Source organism: Telopea speciosissima, chromosome 4, assembly GCF_018873765.1.
Source record: "Telopea speciosissima isolate NSW1024214 ecotype Mountain lineage chromosome 4, Tspe_v1, whole genome shotgun sequence".
Lineage (NCBI taxonomy): Eukaryota > Viridiplantae > Streptophyta > Magnoliopsida > Proteales > Proteaceae > Telopea > Telopea speciosissima.
In genome coordinates, this window is record NC_057919.1 from 65,427,615 (window position 1) to 65,455,376 (window position 27,762).

At 37.7% G+C, this 27,762-nt stretch overlaps 2 protein-coding genes and 2 long non-coding RNA genes across 4 annotated transcripts; 2 read left to right on the forward strand and 2 right to left on the reverse strand.

The window, feature by feature from the left end:
• Positions 1-11,871: 11,871 nt before the first annotated feature.
• On the reverse strand, positions 11,872-12,276 carry LOC122659664 (probable ATP synthase 24 kDa subunit, mitochondrial). Its single transcript, XM_043854764.1, has one exon. It carries the CDS (start codon positions 12,235-12,237, stop codon positions 11,911-11,913), a length of 327 nt encoding a protein of 108 aa, XP_043710699.1. The 5' UTR covers positions 12,238-12,276; the 3' UTR covers positions 11,872-11,910.
• Positions 12,277-14,100: 1,824 nt separating this feature from the next.
• Positions 14,101-15,114, forward strand: LOC122660211. The gene is made up of 2 exons (XR_006332646.1): positions 14,101-14,158; positions 14,941-15,114. It is a non-coding gene; the product is annotated as an uncharacterized LOC122660211 (long non-coding RNA).
• Positions 15,115-20,280: 5,166 nt separating this feature from the next.
• LOC122658603 (WAT1-related protein At1g09380-like) lies at positions 20,281-24,613 on the forward strand. The gene is made up of 7 exons (XM_043853626.1): positions 20,281-20,486; positions 20,591-20,653; positions 20,744-20,860; positions 20,941-21,190; positions 22,552-22,710; positions 22,805-22,953; positions 24,514-24,613. The coding sequence occupies exons 1-7, from the start codon at positions 20,311-20,313 to the stop codon at positions 24,611-24,613; spliced, it is 1,014 nt and encodes a 337-aa protein (XP_043709561.1). The 5' UTR covers positions 20,281-20,310.
• On the reverse strand, positions 20,389-27,670 carry LOC122658606. The gene is made up of 3 exons (XR_006332468.1): positions 27,650-27,670; positions 27,159-27,173; positions 20,389-20,529 (listed from the first exon to the last, which is right to left on the reverse strand). It is a non-coding gene; the product is annotated as an uncharacterized LOC122658606 (long non-coding RNA).
• Between the last annotated feature and the right edge of the window lie 92 nt (positions 27,671-27,762).

The window sequence follows — 27,762 nt, forward strand, 5'->3', positions numbered from 1 at the left end:
ACTAAAACCATGGTCTCCTTGCTCACAAGTTAATTTTAGGGGAAAATATAGGGACACCCCCTCAACTATGACCCGTTTTCATGTACACCCTTTTATCTTCAAAACCTTTTGAGTTACTTCACAGTTAACTCATTGTTACCTTTTTTTTTTTTTTTTGGTGGAACTCACCGTTACCTAGCTAACACAGTTAACTCATTGTTACCTTTTTTTTTTTTTCTTCAGTGGAACTCACCGTTACCTAGCTAACAGAAAACATAGATTTATTAAAATACCTTTTATACTTTAATATATTATAAAAAAAGACAAAACTATCCCAAGTCCTCCAACCCTTCCAGTTACCCCATTTCCCAAATCTCTCGTGAACCATATTCATTTTTCCATCGGTTAACTTTCTAGTTTTGAGGATAAATCTCCATTTCAAAAGTAGAAAACACACTAATAAACAATTTATCTTAACTTCTAAATTAGGCCTTGACATAGTTGTCATGGCGTCTAGGCGATCTTAGGCATTGGAAGAAGAAAAAAAGATTAACCAACAAGGCATCATCTATGGACAACCAATGTGCCTTCCCGAAAAGGGCTTTTGGACGCCTAGTGACGTCGCTTTGACAACTATATGGATCTTGAAGTATATTGTTATTGGTGAAGCCAGATCTCAGTCCAGAAAGTGTTGTGGTGATTCTTTGGCAGGTCATTTCACCTTCGAAACGCGTCAGAATGGATCTTGAAGTATATTGTAGAGCTCATCCAGATCTTCGATTTGATATGTATTTCGACCAATTTCAGTTTAGGTCCAAACCGGGTAGATTACAAAGAGGGGCATTTATGTTCTTTCTGAGGTTAGGGTTTTCTTATATATTATTGTTATCTCTTTGAGAGATGGTAGATAGAGTTTTGTATTTGTTTCACAAATTAGTTGATTCCTACTATCTCTCGGTCGTGGGCATAGCCTTCCTTCTTGGGGGTGAACCACATAAATCTTGAGTTGTGCGTGTGCGTTTCTCTTTCTCTTTGTATTTTCTTCTGCAAATCGTCATTTTGGACTTTGTGTTCTTAACATATATACCACCCATAATATAAAAAACTTGGATCAAGGCTATGATTTTCCTTTTAATTGTCCTTCATCTCTATGAATTTTGGCATCATGGTATGTCATACTGCCATGTTAATTTGGTTTATTTTACTAGAAAAGTATGAACGAATATAGAATAAGTGAAAATTTATAGGGATAAATACACATACCCCCCTATAATGGACCCAATATTCCTCATGCACCCCTTAGGTTTTGACAATTCCACACGCACACCCTCAAAATTCCAGCGTACACCCCTATTTTTCAACCTAAAGCCATTTAAGTCCATTATGTTAATTTCAGGAGTTAAATGCTAAAAACTTTTTTTATTGACCAAACTACCCTTTCTTCTAATCACTCTTAAATTTTGAAAAGACCTTATTGTCCTGACCTATTTGTTCATAAATTGAAAAGACTATTTTGCCCTACCCTACTTGTTATTAAAACCTAACCCCAACCAATATGACCATCACATACCTATAACCTACTTGGAGAGAGAAACCAAATACGAAGAGTGCCGAGCACTTGTTGCTCCGGCTAGGCAACCACCTCCCTGCTCCGTGACGACTTCCTTCTTCAGCGAACACCTCTTGCTCCGGCGGCGACCACCTGTGCAGGTACCTTCTTTTATGCTTCCCCTTCTCTACTTCTTCTTCTCTGCTTCTTCTCCTTCTCTGTTTCTCCTTCTTCTCTGCTCCTTCTCTGCTTCTTTTTTCCTTATCCAGGATCTTTTTGTTGATCCCAAGTTGAAACTGAGAAGGGGGTGAATCTGTGTTCATCCAAAATAATCCCAAAATTTCAACCTTGTGATGACGTCGATAGAGAAGACTTCAAGCAAACCTGATTGGCTGGGGCAATCCCGTAATTACCAATTCCACAACATACATGCACGTCCACCTCGCAACCACTGTTTGGCTAGGTCTACCAGACAATGCACCCCACTCTGCAGATCAAACACACTCCAATATATGCAATAGAAAGTAAAGCAGACAAAACACCAAATTTACGTGGTTCGGCCAAACTGCCTATGTCCACGGAGCAATACCCTACCCAGGGTTTCGTATATTATTCAATACGCTACTCAAATTTTTGACTGCAACAACAACCCAGGAACTCCAATCCCTGCTTCAATCTGAGGTACAACTCAGACAAGGGCAACAACCCCAAACCCTAGACAAGCCCCCACTTGCTAGGAAATACAATATAAATTCAAAAATTAAATCCCTTCCATTAAATCAACAACCTAGGGTTTCACAACATTCAACAAACCCAAAAAAATAATAAAGGGATTTTTTCAGTTGCGGAATACCTCTACCCGTGTATTTCCGTCGTTGATCAATTGTTTGACGTGCACTTGCAACCTTGAACGCGCTCAAACAATGTATTCAATCTCCTCTGTGGATTCACCTAGAGGGGGGTGAATAGGTGAAGGTAGGGAATAAAAAAAATTATTACGGAAATAAACAAGTTATCGATGAAATTAAACAAATCACAAATATAACACAAGAGATTTATAGTGGTTCGACCAATATTTGCCTACGTCCATTCCTCTCACCTTAGAGAGAATTTCACTAAAATGAATCTTAAGTATGGGCAAGAGAACTCGTACAAATCTTGAGAAATAAGCAAGAGAACTCAACAATAACTAATCTTGATTTTTGAGCAAAAGGACTCAACCTACTCTTGATTCCGAGCAAGAGGACTCAAACAATCATATAAAATAAAATGGTACTAAGATTAGGATTACCTCAACCTTAGATGTATGAAACTAATTTTCACCTTTGAAGCTAATTGAGGTGGAGTAGCAAGAGAGGTAATGTACTTGAATGAATGCTTTGATGAAGAGTGCACACTTTGAATGATCAAGTACCAATGCCTTTTTGATGCCTTTGATTAGCTTTGATTAATTGTAATTAGCTTAATTGAGCTTACCTATTTATAGGCAAAGGTGTTCAAAGCATCTAAAACTTAATGCTAAATTCGGATACTAATCTGTTCTAATCCGGTATGTCGTTTCCCAATTCGGTATGTCGGATCATGGAATATATCCGTTGACCAACGGCTAATTCATAACAGTCATATGCCAATTCGGTATGCTGGATCATGATTCGGCATGCTGGATTGGGAAACGGCATACCGGATTGGGACAGATTAGTATTTGAATTTAGCATTAAGTCTTAGATGCTTTGAGCAACTTTGCCTATAAATAGGTAAGCTCAATTAAGCTAATTACAATTAATCAAAGCTAATCAAAGCCATAAAAAAGACATTGGTACTTGATCATTCAAAGTGTGCACTCTTCATCAAAACATTCATTCAAGTACATTTCCTCTCTTGTTACTCCACCTCAATTAGCTTCAAGCTTCAAAGGTGAAAAGTAGTTTCATACATCTAAGGTTGAAGGAATCCTAATCTTAATACCATTTTATTTTATATGGTTGTTTGAGTCCTCTTGCTCGGAATCAAGAGTAGGTTGAGTCCTCTTGCTCAAAAATCAAGATTAATTCTTGTTGAGTTCTCTTGCTCATTTCTCAAGATTTATACGAGTTCTCTTGCTCATACTCAAGATTCATTTTAGTGAAATTCTTTCTAAGGTGAGAGGAGTGGACGTAGGCAAATATTGGCTGAACCACTATAAATCTCTGGTGTTATCTTTGTGATTTGTTTAATTTCATTGATAACTTGTTTTTTTTCGTAATAATTTTTTTATTCCCTACTTTCACCTATTCACCCCCTCTAGGTGAATCCACATTTGGTATCAGAGCGGGAGCTCAAGACCGTGATTACTTTTCAATCCAACTAAGAGTTTAAGACCATGGGATCCTCTGTCAATCGTAAGATTGAAGGATACAATATTATCCGACCACCCTTCTTTAAAGGTGAAGGATTTTTCTATTGGAAGAATCGCTTCAAGAACTTCGTTTGTGCCAATAACATTGATGCATGAGAAGTCATTGAGAATGGACCAAACACAATAGACAAACCCAAAGAAGAGTAGACTCAAGCTGAAAAAACAAAGATTCAACTCAATTATGTAGCAATAAGTTACATCCAATGTGCCTTAGGAAAAAAAGAATATAATAGGACTTGTATGTGTGACTCCGCTAAAGAGATGTTTGACAAGCTAGTTGTTACCTATAAAAGTACTTCGAAAGTCAAACAATCTAAGATTGACATGCTGATAAATGAGTATGAGTTATTTAAAATGAAAAATGATGAGGACATATATGCTATGTTTACCCGGTTTACTAACATTGTAAACAAGCTGAAAGGTTTAGGGAAGGTCTACTCCAATGGTGAAAATGTTCGAAAGATATTGAGATCTCTCTCAAAGGAATGGAGACCCAAGACTACAACAATTAAAGAATCTAAGGACATCGACAAGTTAAGTCTAGATGAGCTGTTGGGATCACTCCAAACTCATGAGATGGAACTCAAATAGGACACCAAGGAAGATGAACCAAAAGAACCGAAGAAGAAAGTTGTGGCATTCAAATCATATGAAATCAGCGATGAAGAAGAACTGTCTGATGATGAGATCGCTTATTTATCCAAGAAATTTTCAAGATTCATTTTAGTGAAATTCTCTCTAAGGTGAGAGGAGTGAACATACGTAAATATTGGTCGAACCACTATAAATCTCTTGTGTTATCTTTGTGATTTGTTTAATTTCATTGATAACTTGTTTATTTCCGTAATAATTTTTTTTATTCCCTACCTTCACCTATTCACCCCCTTCTAGGTGAATCCACATCCTCAAGAATGAAAAACCCTCAACACCATGAGACAAGGTTTTTTCAATTCTGAAATACCTTTCCTTGGATATTTCCACACTCTACTGTATCTCTAACGCGCAGTCAATATGTTGCACGCATCCCCATGTGCACAAGAATCAAGAAAACCACAAAAATAAGTCTTCTATGCAAAACCGTGTTCTGCAAAAGGTTTTCACGTTTTTTATTCTTCAGAAAGATGGGTCTCGTCTCTGTGAACCCGCAACACTTCGCGGATCTCAATTCTGATCTAAAACGAGGAAAATATCCCTGTTTTACTGAAACCCTACGATCTATGAGCATTTTAGTCACTTCAGAAATGTTTCGTGACAGTTCGCCACTCACCAGGCGGCGGCATGGTGTTCCACGCATCACGACATACAACGGGTCTATTCTAGACTATCCGATTAAGCTTATATTTTCAAACTTATTAAAAGTTGTTAGATTTTGTTGATTCCACCTCAAGTAGAGAGGGTTTGCTAGCAGACAACAAAACAGAATTGTTCTCAATGGTTACCGTATATGTGCCATACACCAGAACAGAAATTTACTTCCACGTAGCGCATCCATGTGAGGCACGGTGCACCGCACCTATTAAAAATCTCACGTAAGAATCTAACACGGATGCCTCTGTGTGGCTTCACAAAATTTGTTTACTTGGAATCTTTTAATCTCAGTCGTTGTTTACTGATATGGTGGACACCATAACACATTAAACACCATCCTTCTGGCCTACCAAAACTCACGAAATGGAATCTTTATCATAGAACACATATTTTATACCCAAATCGACCCAAACAAATTTGAGAATGACCTCTGTAACCACAAACACGTGATTACAGACCTGTTGCATAAATAAACAACACAATACTCCCAAAATCCGTTCAAAGCCATTCAACCCTTTCTCAATTCGCTCCATTTTCATGCGATTTCACGAAAACCTCAATAACTTCCTCATCTGACATCGAAAATAGGTGAAACAAATTGCATTGTAACCACTATTCGACAAGTTACATTTCTTGTGCAGATTATTCTGCCCAATTCGGCCATTAAGACTTACGAAAATATATTCAAAGTGGATCCCACTGCACGATCCTATGAAATCCCAACTTTTTATGTACAAGGCCTTCACCTGTTGCTTCGAGCCTTTGCCAAACACTGTATAAGGACCTAATATACTTCAAAAAGTCATTCTCCATGCTTGGATTTCGCTGTAATGCTATCAAATGACCAAACTGCCCTTGACACTGTGTAGAAACCCGTTTGACCATTCCAACTCTACCAAACCACCAATAGCTACTGTCACAACACCACTATGACCAAATACGTTGCCAACAATGACAACAACATTCCACACACTCTTGTGGACTAATACTTTTTACCTACAAACCCAATGATCAGCCCTGCTCCATTCAATACAAAGAAAATTTTCCACTCTCCACTCTGTCAAACTCTATCGACGTAGAAATAGAGGTTGACCTATTCCAATAAGCACAACGTACTGTACCAATGAGTTATATCTGGTACAAATTACATGTTAAGAAGTAAAGGGAGGAACAGATGTTGAAAATTGAGAAAGATAAACTCCGTAAATTTGCAGTTTGAATAGCACGAAGGATCTTGGTTGCATGCTTATCAGCAGAAACAAATTGCAAATGGAAATGGTTGCCTTTAGTGGAGAATTGAGACAGATAAACAGGGAATAACAAACCATAGCAGAGCAGGATTTGAGTATTGGGTCTCGTTAAGGGGAGACTCAAACAATCAGAGCATAGCATTAGAAAATATGACCTTCAACATAATAACATAACAGAATACTTATTTAATAGCCTCCACAAACATTGAAAAGCATTCGCCAGCGAACGGCCGCCTAAGGAGCCAGAGCACCACCTCTGGCAGCAGATACAGTATAAGAACTACTGGACCAGAAAGACACAAGACAGATAAAACTGTAAATAATTGAGGGGCGGGGGGAACAAAAGAAAATTGTCCTGCGGGAAATATGCTCCCCATTAAAGAAAGAAAAATCTCAGATCCAACTATTCCATGTTACCCTAAGAGAGAATCCATTATTTCTCAACCAATCAGTAGCTCCGAGAGAGAGAGAGAGAGGGTAATGTGAAAGATGATTACTTGCGTCGTTGTCGTCTCCGGCGAGTAGTAGCGCCGCTGAACTCCAAGCCTCCAACAACTTGAAAGATCGGAGAAGACGAGAGGGGGGGGGGGGCGCCGCTGAGCTCCAGCTAGGGTTTAGGAAATGTTCTACCCTGTTCTTCGATCGTGAAAGGGGAAGTGAGAGAGAAAATGAGAAGGGACGGCGATATGGGTATTTTACTCTTCTCGTTTTTCGTTTTAACCAAAAAAGGTTTTTGTGTAATTACGCCTTAGAAAAGGTATAATTGTACATTATCTTTTTCATGTTAACATTTAACGTCTGAAATTAACGGAATGGACTTAAATGGTTTTCAGTTGAAATGTAAAAGGTACACTGAAATTTTGAGGAGGTGTGTGTAAAATTATCAAAACCTTAAAGGTGCATGAGAAATATTGGGTCCATTTCAAGGACATGTGTATCTATCTCAAAATTATAACATACAAATGTTATAATACCGACACACATAGGAACCTTTTCCCTAACACAATTTATTTGGCAATAATTTTTGCTTCCAGCTTTAAAAGATCTTAAATTTAATTGACATATTTTCCATAGCATCACGCGACCATGTGAAAATTTTTAGACCAATTTGATTTCTCCACAAGTCGTTATAATGGTCAACAAATTGTATGAAAATTTAGTTCTTTGTTAAAATAATAGAGTGAATCTCATGCACAATGGATCATTTGGTTGAGATATGTCACTAAATTTGATACTTGGCTTCTCTAGTTAAAAAATTACCCATCTGTCCAATAGTGAGAATGCCAATCATCTTTTTCTTTTTTTTATGGAAAAGAATGCCAATCATCTTGTTCAAGTGGCAAAAAATTATTGAATGTGTGGGAATGTCATAGGAACTCTTATACTAAAAAAGAAAGGAAAAATTACATGCCCCTCCCTTGTACTATGCCTTAATTACACCTTCCTCTCATGTATTTTCCCCAATTACACCCAGACCCCCTTTGGATGACGGTGTTAACCTGTTGTTAGTTTTAGTTTGGAAAATATTATTTTACCCTTGTACTAAAACAGCAGAAGTAAATTACAATGCTACCCCTTTCTTCATCTTCAACCTAAAACACCCAATACTATCTTTCCTCCATCGCCAGCACCACCACCGCCGCCACCATTATTCCCTCTTAGAAAGTAGAGGAATGGTCTATTAAATAATCTATCCATTCTCCAAGTCCCAATTCATCCCATATGGGATCATTTTGTTAAGAAGCTATGTAAAATGAACTCGACTTGAGAAATATAAATTCATTTCCCGCACACTTCGGAGAGCAGAATACAATAAAAGACAAGCTTAACGGAAATGTGAAAAAGAACTGAAAAGCAGAATGCAGAAGGAATGGGATCAAGCAGGAGAGTCTCCGGATAGAAGAAAGAGAAGAAATATAAAGCAAAACAACAACAAAAATATGGTTAACTTTTTTTTCTTAATTTGCAAACAGAATTGCAGGGTGTGAGAGGAGATAAAGAATGGAGAAAAAAAATCCATAGGTCAATTCTTCCGTGAAATAAAAGATAAGGTTACTGAAAAACATTACAGAGGACCTTCGTGTCAACTTCAAGTGAATGATTCATTTTCAATGTTGATGAGAGCAAGAGCGAGAAAGAGATAGAGACTTAAAACGATTTATGTCCTTTTTTCTAAGGGCGTCTTTGGTATAGTTTTTATTTTTTATTTTTGTCTTAAAAAATGTTTTTTGTTTGCGTTTGGTATCATTTATGGAGCTTGTTTCTATTTAAAAAAGATTGAAAAAAACAAAAAATATATTGAAACATGTTTTTGACCTTTATCATTTTATTCTGTTTCTGTGCTAGAAACATGTTTCTAGGCTCTAAAATGGAGTTTGATAAACTTGTTCCAAAAACGTTTTTAGAACAAAAAAACAACACAAATCTGCTTTGAAACACTTTTTACCAAATCAATGAATTATTACAGAAATGCAATTGTTTGACTAAACTTACTTAAACAGTTAAAAATAAGATGAAAACATCCACCATGATCATGTATGACAATGCCAAAAGGATCTTGGTGGAGTCGAACCACCATCCCCTTATAACATGCTTGAGACATGCGCATGTTCCAAGTGCTTTACCAATTTGAGCTAAAGACCCAACTAGTAGAGTTTGAAGTTTACAAGTAACCCAAACCTAACCAAAATCTAATGAACAGATTCAAATGAAATCCAAACCTCATTGAACTACAAACATAATATCAATGGGGTGCTAATGAAAAAGAAATCATTTACAGATAGGTCACTACAATGTGGTGTCAATTTCAAGAACAATATAAGCAAGAACAAAAAGTGCTAATAAAAAATAAAGTTCATTGTATCCATGGATCTCCAAACCAGAGTTCAATTTTCCCAAGTCTTTTAGGACTGTAGTTTTTTCAGTGGTTTTAATATATGCTTTATTATAAAATAAAAATAAAAAGTCTTTTAAACTCTCCCTTGTTCCTTATATATTCAGAACAATTTTTTTAATTCATTTCCTATGGCTGAGATTATCAACACCAACATAGACCTTACTTGCTGCCCCTACACACACTTAGACACTCACCCATCCCTTATTGCCCCTACACACACTCACAAACTCACACTCACCCCCACCCCTTGCTGCCCCTACTACAAATGAGCTTACCTTGTGCATGCTTACCCCTCTTTAATTAATAAATGAGTTGGTTCAAGCCTGTCACATCTTTCCCAAAACACAAAAACCTGCATGTTTTCCACTCTTACAGCTCACCAAGAAAAAGATCAATTCTTTTCCTCAATTCTGATTCATAAATTTAAATCATATTTGTTATGTGGTTCATGCCAACCAAAATTAAATAACTGAAGGAAAAAATACTCTCAACAAGCCATGTTTATCTGCAATGTATATGGCTAATCCAATAGTTCCATCCTTTGGTTTGGTAGGTTTTTTTTATCAGTCCTATATGTTGTACTCATTGTCATTTTTTATGGTCCATCTCAACCATATGACTCACCTTATTTGACTTTTTTCTTTTACATTTTAACAAATTGTTTTCAAAATTATGAGTCTTTTTCTTTCAAATCTTTATTATCATGGGGCAATGTTTGTCTCAGCTGATACTTCTCGCCTTAGTAAAGGCTGATATGGATGGTTTTCTACAAGTTTCATTGCCAACTAAGCTGCCATGTATGGCAGAAAACAAACTTGTACAGAGAGGCTCTATAGGCTATGAAGAGAAGCCTCTCCCCATCATGGCAACCACCACCCACCCTAAGGCCTTAGCCCAACAAAATTTCTTTTTTTGTGGTGGGGGGGGGGGGGAATGGAGACAAATTTCTGAGCTGAGCTTGGCTGGGTTGAAGACAACAATGTATGTGGCAGTCACTCCATATTCCAATATTCTATAGCCATTACCGTTTCTGTAAAGCTCTAAGGTAGTAGGCTTGGCAAGGGAGATGCAGAGGGAAACCATAGAGGAACTGTCTCCTCTTAACGAGATTAAAGATTCCAATTGCCAAGGAAGCACAGGATATATAAATATAACAGAACAGAAGAATAACAATAACCAAATTGAAGAAGCAGCAGCTCTCCTGTTTCAATCAGATTATTAACAAGACAAGATTCGGATAAATATTTCAGCCATTTAAGCTGAATAGAGAAATAGAGATGGAATTCAGAGGGCGAAGAGCCAAAGACGATAGATTATTATTTCTGATATCACCATAGGAGAACCAAAAGAGGAGAAAGTTTTACATGTTTCATGGATTTGAAGCTTACCGATGGAACCGTCAAATTCCCTGCGATTCTGAGAGCTTGTTTTGCTACTGTCCCCATTAGTAATCGTTCCTTCTACCCTTCAATGGCTCTCCCTTTTTGTTCTCTCTCTCTGTCTCTCCTCCTCTCGCACTAAGAGAGATGAAGAATATGGCGGCAGAGAACTAGATAGGAAGACAAAAAAATAAAAAGGGGTTTTTTTAGATGAATTTGAGGAAGCATAGAGGGGTTTTACCTGTGGAGCTTAGATCGGTGTGTGAGAGGTTGGATTTTCTGAGTCGACCTTTGATCATTGGGGAAAAGCAAATCTTGAATGTTTAGGGTTTCTGCAAAAATGAGAGCACAGATCAGTTTTTGTTGGAGAAGACGATGTGCAGAGGAAGAAGGAGAAGAAGAAAAAGAAAGGGAAGAGAAGAAGATGCGCAGAGGAAGAAGGAGAAGAGGATGCGTAGATTCGTTCGGACCACTCACGGATTTTCGGCTTCGGGATAGGGAAGATGCACAGAGGAAGAAGGAGAAGAAGTTGCAGACGATGTCGCATATGCTAATGTCATTGGAGAAGACGATGTCAATGGGGGCTTCTCGTTGGAGCAAACAAGAGCGACTCTGGAGCTGGTCACAAGAAATTATCGGGCACACTTTCGAATTTTTTCACTTTTTGTTTCACTTGAAGTGTTTCAAAACTTAAGAACCAAGTTAAACCTTGTTTCGTAAATAGGTGTTTTAGTTGTTTTTTTTGGTCGATTCGCTTCACTAACACAAAAAAACAATCCAGTGAACCCAAACACTTTATTCCATTTTTCTGTGCCAGTAGCATAGAAAAATGCCAAAAATAAGAAACAAAAGTGTTACCAAACGGGCTCTTATAGTTTTTCGTTGAAAACTGTTTTTCGTTATGTATATGGACAATTTAACGAGCATGTGCTCATAAAGCCCAAAATTAAAGGGTAAAAGAGTAAATTGATTTTGTTTTTTAAAAAAGCATGCCTCTGACCTATTCTCCTTCTCCTTCATCGATCAACAGAGAGATGAATACTTTAATTATTACAGAAGATGGGGTGTGTCGTTGGAGACCATGATCACAGGGAAACAAAACCCTGAAACTCTCTTGATTCTTATACTCTTCAATGTCAGGAGTTATGTTCGCTTTAGTCAATGGTGTACTGAATCCGTTGGGATTCTGAGAACAAGTCTGCCTTTTCTCTAATGGTCTTCATGACTTTTGCGTAGTGAGACACTGCAGCAGGATCAGCTGGATCTATGGTGATCTTCTCTTTACGCAGAATCCCAAGGGCTGTCTCAAATTTGTTCTTTACCTCGAGAAATATGTTCTTCAACATCTCATCTCCCTTAAGGGCTGCGGGCGCAGCTTCCTTAGCAAAGAAGCGAACTAGAACACCATGCTCCTGTTGTAATATTATCTGACCAACATAGAGCTGTCTGGATCTCGATAAGAGACGAGAAGCTAACGCCATGATCGGAACTTCTCTGCTTCAACCTCTGAGACGAGATGGCAGCGGCAAGTTGTTAAGATTTATGGTGAGAATTTCTGCCGCCCCATACATTCTGAAATGGGTATAACTATGGTGTTTTCTACTGCTTTCCCATGAATTATTCAATTTTGTTTTTCCTTTTGGCTTCTTCAATTATTCCAACTATTTTTTTCTTCTTTTATTAATCGAATTTACCGTATCAATTTGATTAATTTGAGCTTCCTCTCATCCCTTTCCATTTTCTAGGAAGGGAGATGGGTGAAGAGAGAATATCGTCACCCACCATTTCTTCAAAAAACTATTCTACATATGACCATACCAAACCATTGTTCAATCTATATTGTCGAATGTTTACCAAAAGATTTTTAGTTTTTGATTAAAAATGGTTTTCATTAATGATTTTTGTTAAATAGATAAAAATAAAAATTAGAAATGATACCAAAGAGAGCCTAAGCTATAAAGGTACAGACTTTGAATATAAACGATTTCTCTCTCTCTCTCTCTCTCTCTCTCTCTCTCTCTCTCTCTAAGTGCCCGCTTGAAAACCTTACGGGTGTTTCTGTTCTGGATATGTGCTGAGAAACAGCAAAACAGTTTTTTCATTTTCTGTTCTGAGAAACCGTTTTTGACCGGCTTGGTAAACCTGTTCTTGAAAACAAGCAAAACCCTTTCTTTTTTTCTTTTCTTTTTTTTAAAATTAACAAAAGGATATGTTTGGCACACTTTTCCAATTTTACAAAAAAGCATAGTGAACGAATAGAGGAGTTTTTATCGGGCACACTTTTCCAATTTTCAGCCAAGAAACGACAGAACATGTCAAGTCAAAAGTCTTCCAGATAGCATAAATTTTGATTTATATTTCCAAAAACCATATCATTGCTATATTAAATCATTTTTATATCTTATTTCTTAAGGACTCGAAAAACTACAATGAAGTTACTGTGCTACCAAAGCCTTGTGTCATGTTTCCTCTTTAAAAAAAAAATACCAAACATAGATGCAGATGAACAGCTCAAAACAGGGAGTTGCCAGCTTTTTGTTGATAAAATTAAATCCTGTAGATGAACAGCTCGATAGAAATCCAGAAGTAAGCAGTATGTGGAAGGAGACAGTAGTTTATCTTCATATAACCATTAACTAGATCGAGTCTCATATATTGTATATAGCAGCATAGGTTGCTGCTACAAAATGAAAGGTCTCTAAAAGACTATCAAACCAGAGATATAGGGGAGTAAATACTGATATAAATTTGCTCTAATATCATGTGGCAGCAGAGAAACCTGCAATTAGTACTTACCAAGCTTGAGAAGAGAAAGAGAGAAGAAGGTGAAGAGCACAGTCGATGGAGAGGAGAGAAAGCTAGAACACGATAGGATAATCTCCCTATCATGGGCTGGGCTAGTCTAGTATATATATATATATATATATATATATTCCAAGTCAAAACAGCTCTTAGTATGGAATCCTACCCTGCTAAGATATGATACTAAGTCTGCAGATTACAATAAGAGCTAATCTAGTTACTAGTTACAACTAAAATACTATCCCACAATACAGCAAACACCATACCATGCTACACCACACTACCCACGATATATTTTTACAGCAGGAAACTAATTATTCCTATCATCATTATTTCTCACATAGTTATCAAGGCGTCGCCTAGGCGGCCAGACGCCTTGGTCTACTTGTCCGCCTAATTGGTGTTGCCTTGTTTTTTGTCCCTCTTCACCACCTTGGGTCGCTTAGATGCCGTGACAACTATGATTTCTCGATATTATTAATGAAATCCATTCTTCAATAGTTAGGAATTAATGCGTCAAAATTTTTTTTTTTTTTTTAAAATGATATTTCATTACTTGTCCAGTGGTGCCTATTTTAGATGTAATTAGAGTTCGCACAGGTATGTTTTCTGCCATGTTTATTGGAAACTGTTCATTTAGTGGTTATCGTTATTGTTGGATTTTTAATTGTATTTAAAATTAAAGATTCAAAACACGTTTTTTATGGATGTGTTAGAGGGTTATGTCTTTCCTTATAGACACTTAAATAGCCAATAGGTGCCTATTGGAAGACTTGTTTGAGTGGCTAACAAACAAGCCTAATGGGAAAAGACATGAGTTGGGACATATCTCTTGGAGACATCCCTTAGGGGTATCTCTTGGAGACATCCCTTAGGGGTATCTCTTCCTCTCCTATATAAAGAGAGGAGGTCTTGCTCATTCTCTAACAATTGTTTTTAAAATACATTTTTTCCTACCCATCGTAGTCGGTCAGTATCGATGAATTAATGAATATAGCCTTTGGACGCCTTTTGTAATCACATTTGGAACTGCAACCTATGTGATTAGAGAGTTGTTTTATCTTGGGGGTATAGATGCATGGTCAACCCCGATTGCAGAATTGGGGCATCTAAAAACCTTAAGGAGAGCATCGTTTGATGCGACTCAACTCTACCATTTATTGTTTAGGTTACACAAGAGGATGTGTATTGTTGATGCGGTGCGATACTATTGTCATACCAATCAGATAAGTCTTGTATTTACTATTTGTTTATTGTATTTCTAGTCTTATACTTGCTGCCCATGATATTTTACTCTTACAGTTATATATTCCATTCTGGCAGAATTCTTGTTCTATGTCCATATAAAATTGTATTTAACAAAAGTACTAGGTGAGTTTCAGGTCAGCGAGGAGAGGAGGCGGAGAAGATGGCTGGTGGGCATTCTGATATGATCTCTACCATCCCAAGTAATTGAGATGCGACTTTAGATTTGTATGCCCAGCATCTTGCCTATTTCTAATTCTTGACTATAAATTGTATATTTAACTCTTGAAATGGAATTGCATTCTATCTCCTATCTTTGAATCTCAACTACCTTAAAATTAAAACCCATCTATTCACTTCCCAATTTCTGCCAATAGTTTCTAGGTGGGTTGGCGCAGGAAACCTTTTTGGTGGCCTGGATAGATAGAACCCAAGGTCCCCTGCTAACATATCAAATTTTAGCCCAAACAGAGTTTTGAAAAATCTGAACCATAGGAGAGTAGGAGAGTGAAATGTCAAAATTCAATTAACACCATGAATAACTCAACAGAAAAGAAAACTCAACTTACCAACATTAAAAGTTACATGTATAGCTTTCTTAATTTGATCCAACAATTAGTGCAGTTGTTAAATTAGCATGGTATAGGTTTAGGGGTGGAGGGGGCAGAGGGTTTGCGATAGAGAGGGGAAGGGGATAATAGAAGAAAAAGAAGAGAAAATTTTAAGTTTTGCACTCACACCATTTTAACTAGATTGACTTGAGATTATAATAAAAAGGGAAAATATCAAGCAAAAAATATTTTGTGATTTTAACTAGGTTGACTTCACATTATAATAGATGCTTCCTTTGTTTGTAGTCAATGTGGGATTAACTGGCTTATTTCCCCTCCTTGGTTTTGGATCTATGTAAATCTGATACCGTGCGCTTTCCCTGCGCCCATGAATGAATTTCGGTTTACCAAAAAAGAAACAATGTTGGATAAATAATAATGAGAGGGTTATTTCCCCTCCTTGGTTTTGGATCTATGTAAATCTGATACCTTGCGTTTTTCCTGCGCCTATGAATGAATTTCGGTTTACCAAAAAAGAAACAATGTTGGATTAATAATAATGAGAGGGTTTTCTGGGCAAGTGACAGAGGAGCGGTGCAATGGTTTCCTACGTAGGATGACGGAGATCATTTCATGGATCCAAATCCTCTACGATGCGGCTGTCTGTCTTGCCTGTGCTGCGTAGACACAGGGCCGCACGCAAAGACTGCCTTAACCCCACTCAGTCAAGGCGCTCGAGCATGGATAAAGCGGTCTTTGCGCGCAGCCCTGTGTCTGCTTAGCACATGCAGGACAGGCAGCCGTGCCATAGAGGATCCAAATCCTTATTTCATATGGAGAGAGAGAGAGTGTTGGCATACCTGAGCTGCTAGAGAGAGAGAGAGAGTGTGTGTGTATTGGTGTACCTTTCCATGGCGGCTCATAGAACATTTTCCTAAATAACAATAGGGAAAAAGAACCATTACCCAAAAAAAATAGGAAAAGAACTATGTCCAATAGTGTGGCCGATGCCAATGCTCTCCATGTGTCTATTTTTCTCTTCTTGTGAAAATGCGCCTCTACCCTCTGTTTTGGGGATGAGAGAGATAGACAGGGAGAGTTGGCATAGGCTATGCTCCTGGACAGAGAACCACTTCTCATCATAATAGTGATAACAAAAAGGCATGTAAACACCCACATACACAATAGTGATAACAAAAGGGATGTAAACACCCACACACTTTCTCCCTGAAGCGCATTGTGTTCATGGATTAACTCTCTCTCTCTCTCTCTCTATCAAAAAAAAAAACATCTCTCTTACACAATGATGTAAAAATCTTCTCCGGCGTGCGCCAGTGTGTCTAGCATGCAACGAATGGTTGAGCATTGGCCTTGGGGACCGTGTCAGCCTGCCCAGCCATCTGAAACGCGCTGGAGAGGATCAGGACTCCTCTCAATGTTCATGCCTCCAGTCTTAGAACCTTCATAAGCCGGTATTAAAGGCAGAGTTTAGTAAAACTTTTAGAAACAAAAGCATCAAGATCAATTTTAAGTACAAACTTATGAATTGTATCTGATATGAAAGAAAGTCATGTCAAAAAAAGCACGCACTTGTTAGAATCTTTGATGTGGAGTCTATAAATTATACGTCCTCTGGTATGGTGGTTGAATTATACTGACTTAATAATTGGGTCTTACCTGCCCTAGACATCTTGAGAAGATTGGAATGGAGCAATGCTGCATTTATCTTGTTTGAATGCCCTTCTTCAATTATTTGTGGGATTGCTTGTTGCAGTACTGATGAAAAACATTCGCATTACTTAGTTATAATGTTTCAGTCTCACGGAATCCATAAAAAAAAAAGGGTTTTTCACAAATGCCTCTTTGAAAATGTCCATTTTTTCAAATGCCCTCTTACAATTTTTCTAATTGTAAATTTCCCCTTATTTTCAAAACATTATTGCAGTTTGATCCAATCCGTTAGAATGGAACATTAGAAGTTAGTTTTAGAGAATCTAATGACCAAAATACTTTATGATAAAAACCAACAAAAATTAAAGGGTAAAGTTATCAACTGACCCTCATCTTCCCCAAATAGTTTAGGTTTGAAACTGAAACCCTAAACCTAAACGATTCCACAAATTCGAATCGCCGTTGTTAATCAATTTTAACTCAGCAATTGTTCTAAAAGTTAACTTCCATTACTAAGCTCAGCAATTGTTCTGCAACTATACTGCTCATCATCTCCTCCAACAGTTCTCAAATTCGAATTGCCGCTGCCTCTGTCGACCACTGAAAAGGGATTCAAAACATGAATACGATCCCAATAGCTCTTTCCTTTCTTCTACCACTCTTCACCTTCCGTCATTTTTCTGTTTGGAATTCTTCCTAAACTGGCTCTGAAGGTTTTTCCCAGATTTTCTGATTAGGCAGAAGTACAAATCCATAACTTAGCAAATTCGAATTTGGGAATAATTTTGAAGGAAAATGAAGAAAAATGGATGTAATTCAATCAACATTACAAATTTTTTTTTTGGGATGGGGTGAATTTGGTTATGAAAATCTTGGTAATGGAACGAATTAATTCGGGTATTGCACAAATTCATTCTATTTTTTTGTTTTCTAAAATCTCAACCTAGCCGAACCCATCTCTCCATTAAATCCCTGCAACTCATCTTCCTAACCCTAGCTATCTCTTCTCTCTTGGCAAAAGTACAGTTGGAATCCATAATCGGAGACCAGTTCCCCAAAGTTCCATGCCTTTCCTCCCTATCGTTCTTCTCAAACACTCAAATTTAGGGCATCGAATGAACAGAATACCGAATTACAGATTTCAATTGGGTAAGAAACAGAAAAACAAAAAGGGGGAGAACGAGAGGAGAGGATCAGGGAACCGAATCACTTATATTAATTTGCATTCAATTTGCATTCTCAATTGGATTAGATTAACTTAACGAGGTCAAGAGAAAGGTACAGATAACACTCAGGATAAAGATTACTTATTGCTTTCAGAGGGACAAAGACGAAGGAGGGGCAGAGCAGTTCTTCGTTAAAAGCCCAAACAATTGCTGAGGTTCAGTTGAGGTTGAGGATGAGAACACTCAGGATAAAGATTACTTATTGCTTTCAGAGGGACAAAGACGGAGGAGGGGCAGAGCAGTTCTTCGTTAAAAGCCCAAACAATTGCTGAGGTTCAATTGAGGTTGAGGATGATGAAGAAGGAGATGGTTTGCAGGGTCTTCGCCTGAATCTGATTTCAACGAGCCTCCATGGGATGAATCGGAGAAGTTCATATTGCAGAAGTACCCATCATGGGAGTTGGATTGGGTTTGGAAGATGAGTTGCAGGGTTGAGGGTTACTGAGGGTAATTTGGTCATTCTATCATATCAAAAGCATAATGGTAAAAAAAGTCCAGCCGTTTATATATAACGTTCCATTCTAACGGATTGGACCAAACTCTTACAATGTTTTGAAAATAAGAGGGAGTTTACAATTAGAAAAGTTGTAAGGGGGCATTTGTGAAAAACCCTAAAAAAAAAACTATGGCAATGCTGAAGCGTTCTTAACGGATCTGTATCCTCTACTTCCGAGCTGCCCTTACTTCCGTGCGGCCCCACACACGGCAAGGCAGAAAAGACAGCTTTACCCCCACTTGGGCAAGGCACTCAGGTAGGGGTAAGGCGGTCTTTTTGCCACCTTGTTGTGTCTCAGTGTCTGGGGGGCACACGGCAGTAGAGGAGCCCAATGCGTTCTTAATCGCCAATCTTCCAAAAGCATGCTAAAATGCAGTGCAACTTGGCGCTTTCAAGAAGGCTGCAGACATCTATATATATTTTCTGTACATAATTAATGATCTCACACAGTTACTATAAAGCTCTTAGGCTTCGTTTGCTTCATGTAAGAAGGTGAAAAAGGGTAATAATTTTCTATAAAATAAGATTTTTTTTAATGTTAATTAATTTGATAAAGGAGGAGGGTTGTTATGTTAGATTGGCCGTGGACATTATTAAAGTATTGGCCCATCCCTTTTGCATGGATGAAGTAACCGACCACATTTAGTTGGGATAAGACTGAACTGAGTCGAGTTGGATTATTTGCCATAAAGGAAAACGATTTAAAATGAGATGTACATCAAGTGAATCAAATTGGGTGTCTCACTAACATGTATTATTTCAACTTTTCCCTCACGTTTATGGTTCATGTTTCTAACAAGTGTTTTTTTCCGATGTCTCTTAATTTGACATGTGGCAATTACAATGTTTATATTTGGCACATGAGTGTAGAATTTTTTGGAGAATAGATCATTTGCAGGTACCAACATATGAACGTACATCTCAGAGCCAATCACATTTTAATTTTATTTCCATAAAACCTCTCATCCTTTTGTAAATGCCAAAATAGGACAGGTGGTTGGCTCTCACATATACGTGCACGGTTCACCTATTGGTACATGCAGAGGAATCCAACTCGATTTTTTTTCCCTTTTAATCTGGCAAGATTAAAGGGTTTCTCTATTCCAAATCCACCCAAGAAACAAGGATGCATGGGATCGCGCAGATGAGAGGAGAGAATGAGATAGACAGAGAGAGAATTGTAGAAACGAGTGATGAGTGGGTGGCACAGGCTTGTCCTCGTGCAGAAGCTCAGGTGGTACAAGAAATCTCACGGTTTCACACTTTTTGTTAAGGATTGCTTTCAATGCTAAATGGAAAGAAATTGCTGATCAAAAAAAGCTAAATGGAAAAAAGATTGTGCTTTCTGTTACTGCAACGTCGCTTTGCTTGTAATTTACTAGCACGTCACCCCCACCCCCTCCCTCTCCTGTTTCTCTGCTTTATCTCTCTCTCTCTCTCTCTCTCTCTCTCTCTCTCTTACTTTCTCTTTAACAGCTATGGCAAGCACCAGCCAGCCATCATCGCTTATATATATGATAGAGAGAAAGAGAGAACTGCCACAACAAAGAAAAGAGGAAGAAGATGGCGAGAGAGTTGTTACCCTGTTTGGCCATGATCTTGGTTCAGTTTGGGTTTGCTGGAATTAACTTGATATCAAAGCTCGCCTTAGACGCAGGAATGAACCCTTTTGTCCTTGTTGCTTATCGACAGGTCTTCTCCGCCCTTACTATATCCCCATTCGCTTATTTGTGGGAGAGGTACGTACTTACTTGAAAGTGTTCGACAATATTCCTCTTCCAGCTAGCTACTCTTCTTAATTATTAATCACTAGTATATCACCCTTTCCATGTTTATTTTATAGGAAAACCAGACCAAGGGTCACCATACAAATTCTTTGTCAGATTTTCCTGAGCTCCATTGTTGGGTGAGTTTCATTTCCTAGTAGTGTTTTCCTTTAACTCCATTAAAATGAATTGGAGTAAATTAATAGTTAATTATTTTTGTAAATATGCAGGGCAACATTGAATCAGTGCCTTTTTTTTCTTGGACTCAAATTTACAACATCAACAATAGCATCTGCATTGGGCAATTTACTACCAGCAATCACCTTCATCATAGCTGTTCCTTTTGGGTATCCCACTCTGGTTCTCTTCTTTTTAGTTCCTTTTGTGTAATGTGTTTTGCTTTTATTGAATATTATGGTTTTTGAAGATTGGAGAGAGTGGGAATCAAGAAGAGATCAGGGAAAGCTAAGGTATTGGGAACAATATTATGTGTTGGTGGTGCCATGTTAATGTCAGTTTACAAAGGCAGATTCATCAACATTATGGAATCCAGCATCCATTGGAGATATGCTGAGAGTATGCACAAGACAGATTCTAGCACTAAATCCAATATGTTTTTAGGTCCCTTGCTTATATTTGCAGGTTGCATCGCTTGGTCATTATGGTTTATAATCCAAGTAAGGATTATTTTAATTATCTTCTTCATTTCCTTTATTAATTCATTGTTATTCAGACTGATGTGCAATCTATTCTTTTATATTCCAACTCAACCAAAAGCTCAAATTATTTCCAACACCCCTCCTCACGTGTAGCTGCAAACTCTTTCCAATCCAAAATCTCAAATTCTTTTCAACACTCCCCCAAACGTGTAACTGCTAACTTTCTAACACTCTACATCACATGTAGCTGCAAACTCTTTCCAATCCAAAAATTCAAATTCTTTTCAACATTCGCCCTAACGTGTAACTGTAAACTCTTTCCTACACTCCCCCCCATAGTTCAGGAACTCGTCGAGATCTCGGTAATATCTCTTTTTTTGAAAAAAGCGAGACGAGACTTAAGGCGAAATGAAATATTACCCCATCTCGGTCGAGTCGAGATCTCTGTTTGATATTTTGGTTTGACCGAGAATTGGATCAAACTAACGTTTATAATGTATATATCTCGACATAGACAGTCAAGATCTCTCCAGAACTCGACAGAGAAGTGTGCATTTGACCTAATTTTTGAGAATTTTTTTATGATGGTTTATGATAGAGATATATGTAATATGTTAAGATTGATGTATTGTATACTTTTTACATTTGTAATGTTTATTTAAGTTATTTTATATTAATTGTATGTTTTGATTGCTTTCACTTACTAAATTATGTGTAGAATAGGGCCTATTAGTACGTCGTTGCCTAACAACCTACGGTATAAAGTGAAACTCTTATTTGGACTTTGTTTTTTTGTAAAATCTGATAGTGTCATTGTGTTTAAATGACCTAAAATATGCTAAATACCAAGTTTCAGGCCCAAACTAGATCTAAAACCCACCAAAACCAGCCTTCGAGTTTTTTTTTTATAAACAAATTACATCAACTCACTGAGATCTCAGCCCAACTCGGTTTTTTGGCTGGGTGAAAACTGTACCAAAATCGAGTTCTTAAACCTCCCCTCCCCCCTCTCACATGTAGGTGGGGAGACTATGTCCAATACTCCCTTTCACTTGTAGCTAAAATGAGCATACATGTGGAAAGATAATGCAGGGGAGGACCGAGAGACTGCTTTGATACCATTAGATTCCAACACAATAACGTGAACTATTAAATGTAGATCCAATTGGTATATGAAAATACTCAAGGTCCCAATTTTTTTCTTTTGATGACAGTGTAATCATACAAACCACACACCAATCCCAAAAGGTTAACCGACTTTTAGTACCGTGGAATAACGAATATACACAACACACACCACATTGATTTGATTGATTGATTCCATGGTTTCTCTACTAATAATATCCTTCTTGGTTCTCTTGTGGGTGATATTTTTTTAGGCTAAAATGAGCAAGACATTTGTAGCTCCTTACTCAAGCACGGCCTTACTATGTTTCATGGCTAGCATTCAATGTGGAGTCATTGGAATATGCGTGGAGCACAATATCTCTGGATGGTCTTTAAAGTCTCACATTAGACTCATCACAGCTCTATGCTCTGTAAGCTTAATAATCCAAAATTAAAAAGATCCTTATTTTCTTATTCTCCCATTTGTTTCAAAATTTCCAATCCTCAGGCTTTCTTGATCTTCAGGGAGTTGTGGGATCACTAGTGATTTGCATCATGTCATGGTGTATAGAGAAGAGAGGTCCTCTTTATGTTTCCATGTTCAACCCACTAGTGCTCGTCATTGTAGCTGTAATGGGTTGGGCAATACTCAATGAGAAATTATATATGGGAAGGTTTGTATTTTGTTGTTTTTTCCTTATTATTCCTCATTATTTTTGCAGCATTCATTCTTAATATTTAGCTAAATTTAGTAAATATTAAGTAGGGGTGCTACTAGACCGGATTGGCTCTAGCAACCTTATGGTAGATGTAAATATTATGATAATATATCGTATATATGGTATTTTCTTATTGACACCATAGTTGGAAAACCGGGTTTTGGCTGGGACGAGTTGAGTCAAAATTTTGAAAATCTTGTCAAGAGTCGTGTAGATTAGGCCAGGGTAAAAAATGATGAGACTGGGTCATAAATGGTCTAAGTCAAATAAGACTCGGTATTTTTTACCAGAGTTATGACAAAATCGGCAAGTTTAATCGTTTTTAAAAAAATTATACAACTAGTTCACTTAGAAACGGAGTTAACTAAATAGTAAATCCATAATCTAAAACAATACGACTCCCTTCTCTTGTTCAATGATATAAACTCAAAATACATTGATATGTGATTAGTTGATTTTTTTCCCCCATATTTTTCGGTATTTTTATGATTTTTTATTACTTTATACATATTTATTGCATTATAAAATTAAAAAATGTGACTCATCTTGACCAGGTTTGACTAGGCCAAGTCACCGGGTTTTTCTAGAAGACGAGTTGAGTCAGAAAACCTGGTTTTCCAACAATGATTGACACCCCTTGAGGTGTCAAATAATTTGTAACTTTACTTTTTTGCTCTTTTAGTATAACACATTTTTTTCTTCTAAAAAAGGATAAATCCTATCATTTCACATGTATATTCTAAAACATGCAAAGACAATGACAGCTTGTAAAATCCCCTTTTCTTTACTCGTAACTTAAAGTAGTGTTGCTATGTTGGGAATAATATAAGGGGTAATCAAAAGAAGATTACAAATTCTAAATACACCCATAGATGTGTCATTTAAACAGTCCTCTTATAATAAAAAAAAAAATTTGACCCAATTTTTATGCACTGGTCTGTGTATGTACACGATCATGCCTTCAATCGTTGGATGGGAGCTGTGAGGGGAAAATGTGTAACGGTTGAAGACACGACCATGTAAATACACGGTTATGTACAAAACCTTTTGTCGTAAAATTAATATATTTATAGGGTAGAGATCGTTGCCTGATCGTGTGGCCCCTGCACCAAGGCAAGGGCCAATGAGAACGCATGCAGGGGCATCAACATAAATGGGATTTTTGTATCACAGGGGTGGGGTGGTTTCGCATGCTCTTATGTCTGAGCACAGGGGCCACACGACTAGGCATCATTCCCCCCCCCCATATTTATATGTACAAAAGTAATAGAATTGAGCTGAGTTGGACTGGGCTCAGATCGAGGCCTTAGTCCATGCTTGGCCCATCCTGACCCTGGGCCTAAAATTCTCAACCCTGCCCCTATCTACTCCTACTGGCTAAAAAGCTCATCCCAAGCACCGTCAAACTCAGGCAGGTTTGGGCTCGTCGGGCCAAACTTGCACCCTAATATTAAGCATATTGATATATTTGTAAAAGATCAATCCACATTTCAACTCACAATTTTGTATTTTCAGTGCTTTGGGGTCAGCATTGATAGTGGTGGGACTTTACGTTGTTCTACGGGGGAAGGAGAAAGAGATGGATCGCATAAGCATAGACAATGGGTTGAGATAAGGGGAGGAGCATGACAAGAAAGGAGATATGGAATTACCATGTGCATTCAAATGGCAATCTTCGAAATGTGGGAGAAGAAATGAAGACTACAAGAGTATAAAGAGAGTTTCCCAGATTTGAACTAGTACCTTTTCTTCATCTCAAGAAAAGGAATTTAAATAAAAAAATTGAGACAACAAAGGGTTTATGGGGATTGAGCAAAAAGTAATTAGTGTCATAAATCTTGTAAGTGGAACAAAGGCGCCCAAGTGTGTTATTTTTTTTTATTTCTCTTCTTTTCTAACATTATTTAGTATGTAACAATATAGAGTATTCTATATAACATTAAACCACATCAAGTCATCAAAAATCAGCATTAAGCCACATCAAGTAATCACAAATCAATATTAAGTCACATCAAATATCGAATTAGTGTGGTTTTGTAATGCATCCAAGGAATATATCGTGAAGTGAATCATGTTGGGTGTCTCAATAGCATGTAGTATTTCAATTTATCCCTCCTAATATGGTTTATGTTTCTAATATGTACTTTCCCCTGCGTCTCTTAATTTGACGTGTGGAAATTATAATGTGTTTGTTCATATTTGGCAATAGGGATGTAAATGGATAACCAAAATCCGAATCCGTATTCATTTAAGGACATCCGTATATGTTTAGAGATATCCGAAAAATAATCCAAATACTCCGATTAAAATCCGTCCGAAAAAAAATTCGAATACTTAATAATAAAAAATTAAATAGATAATGATTTTGAGGGTTTTTGAAGATTCAACAAGTTCTAGAATATGATGAAAAGAGAATCATGATCTAAGAGATATGGATTGAGAGTGAATTGTATCCGCTAAAGAGAAAGGTTCGGGTTACACAAGGCAGAGATGTCAACGCATGGTCGAAAATCCGAATCCGATCCGTTTACATCCCTATTTGGCACATTATTATAAATATTTTTTTTTCTCTTCTAATTTGGCAAGATTACGAGTATTTCTATATCTAGGAAAGGGTCTAGATTGGCCAGACAAAATCAATTAATTGAATTCATAAATTTTCAGCTATACTCAATTTGTCACATGACAAATATTGGTATCAAGCTAGAGAAACTCTCCGATCTTAACCAGCTAGAGTAGATAAAACATTTTCCATTCTATAAACAAAGGTAACAAGGATCACAAATTAATAATAATAGAATGAATCATTGATTCTATCTAGGAAAGAAAAATTATCACTCACAACATTATCCAAGAAGTATCAAGTTTTCCTTCACACATATAGAAGAAGGAATCTCATTTCCACTGGTGATGTGACTTTACGATTGGACCAAGGATTCAAATCACAGAATTAGGGATCGAATTGGTCCTTGATCATATCAGAATCGGCTGGAATTGTTCCCCAAAATCCTAGAATTGACCCTCATATCTATTAACTTAGAGATTCTAGGGTTTTGGACCAAGAATTGGCCATGTCGAATTGTTTGGAATCGAGAACAGTTATAGTCGATCCCAATCTGAATCAACCAATTATTCGACCAATGCAATTCTGATTTTTGAAATCGTAGATTGAACTCTTGTGTCATCATTAATTCCTATTCCTACATATATATATATATACCATTCTCAATGTTAATCAGAGGTTGAGATATCCATGGTGAAGAGAAACTCGATCCACCCAAGAAAACAGAAGTATAAGATGCATCAATCGACATCCTCTACTTCTGCCTGCCCCTACTTTCGTGTGTACCCTACACACAATGAGGTGTGCAAAGATCGCCTTACCTCTGATCGGGCAAGACACTCGGGCAGGGATAAGGCGGTCTTTGTGTGCCCCATTGCGTGTAGGGCGCACACGGAAGTAGGGGCAGGCGGAAGTAGAGGATCCGGACTCAAGATGCATGGGAAAGGCTAGACTGTGGGGAGCGCGTAGATGAGAGGGGAGAATGACTGAATGAGAGATACTGGAAGAGGAAGAGGGAGATAGAATTGTAGAAATGAATGATGAGTGGGTGGAAAGGCAAGGCTTGTCCTCACTCCTCTTGCAAAAGCCCAGGTGGTAGAAAAAATCTGACGGTTAATTTCGGATATTTCACACTTTTTTGTTAAGGATTGCTTTGAATGCTAAATGGAAATACTAGCACACACGTCAGCCCCTCCTTTCCTCGTTTCTCTGCTCTTTAACAGTTATGGCAAGTACCAGCTCTTTACCAGCATCTTTTCTCTCTCTCTCTCTCTCTCTCTCTCTCTCTCTCTCTCTCTCTTTGCTACTTCTCTTCTTTGTCCTTTCAAAATTGAAAGAGAGAGAAAGAGAGAGAACCACAACAAAGAAAAGAGAAAGAAGATGGCGAGAGATCAGTTATTACCTTGTTTGGCCATGATCTTGGTTCAGTTTTTCTTTGCTGGACTGAACCTGATATCGAAGCTCACCTTGGACGCAGGCATGAACCCTTTTGTATTCGTTGCTTATCGACATCTCTTCGCGGCCCTTACTATAGCCCAGTCACTTATTTCAGGGAGAGGTATGTACTTCAAAGTGTTCGATAATATTCCTCTTCTACTCTTCTTATTAATCACTATATCATGCGTCGTCGGGATCCTCTACGGCCGGATAGCTGCTGTGCTGCCAAGGTGCAGCCTCACACAGGCAGGGGCCAAATGACTGCCCCACCCACTGCCTGAGCACCCTACCTATATGAGGCCGCACCTTGGCAGCACAACTACCCGGCAGCAGAGGATCCAAATCCTCTCTCTCTCTCGTTATTGGTGAAGCATGCAGATCTCAATCCTAATCATTTAGATCTTTGATTTGATATGTAATTCAATAATTCACCCTATGTTAGTTCAGACCGGGTAGGTTGTTGGGGGGGCATTTTTGTACTTTCCTGGATTAGGGTTTTCTTATAAATGTATCTCTTTATGAGATGTGAGCTTATTGTAAGGGTTTGTACCTTCCTTCATGAGGGTGAACCACGTAAAATCTTTGTGTCTTGTGTACTTGTTTCCCTTTCTCTTTGTTTTTTCTTTTGCAAAATTGTGTTATTTGCTTAACATCTCTCTCTCTCTCTCTCTCACTTTTCCATATTTATTCTATAGGCAGACCAGACCAAAGGTCACTGTAAGTACCGTGGTCCTCGGGACGAGGGTTCCTCAGCCTTATGGCGA

Coding starts and splice junctions, on each gene's coding strand:
- LOC122659664 (XM_043854764.1), bottom strand. CDS start 12,237: ATGGCGTTAGCTTCTCGTCTCTTATCGAGATCCAGACAGCTCTATGTT.
- LOC122658603 (XM_043853626.1), top strand. CDS start 20,311: ATGGCGAGAGAGTTGTTACCCTGTTTGGCCATGATCTTGGTTCAGTTT. Junction 20,487..20,590: donor TTCGCTTATTTGTGGGAGAG/GTACGTACTTAC, acceptor TTTATTTTATAG/GAAAACCAGACCAAGGGTCA. Junction 20,861..20,940: donor ATCATAGCTGTTCCTTTTGG/GTATCCCACTCT, acceptor TGGTTTTTGAAG/ATTGGAGAGAGTGGGAATCA.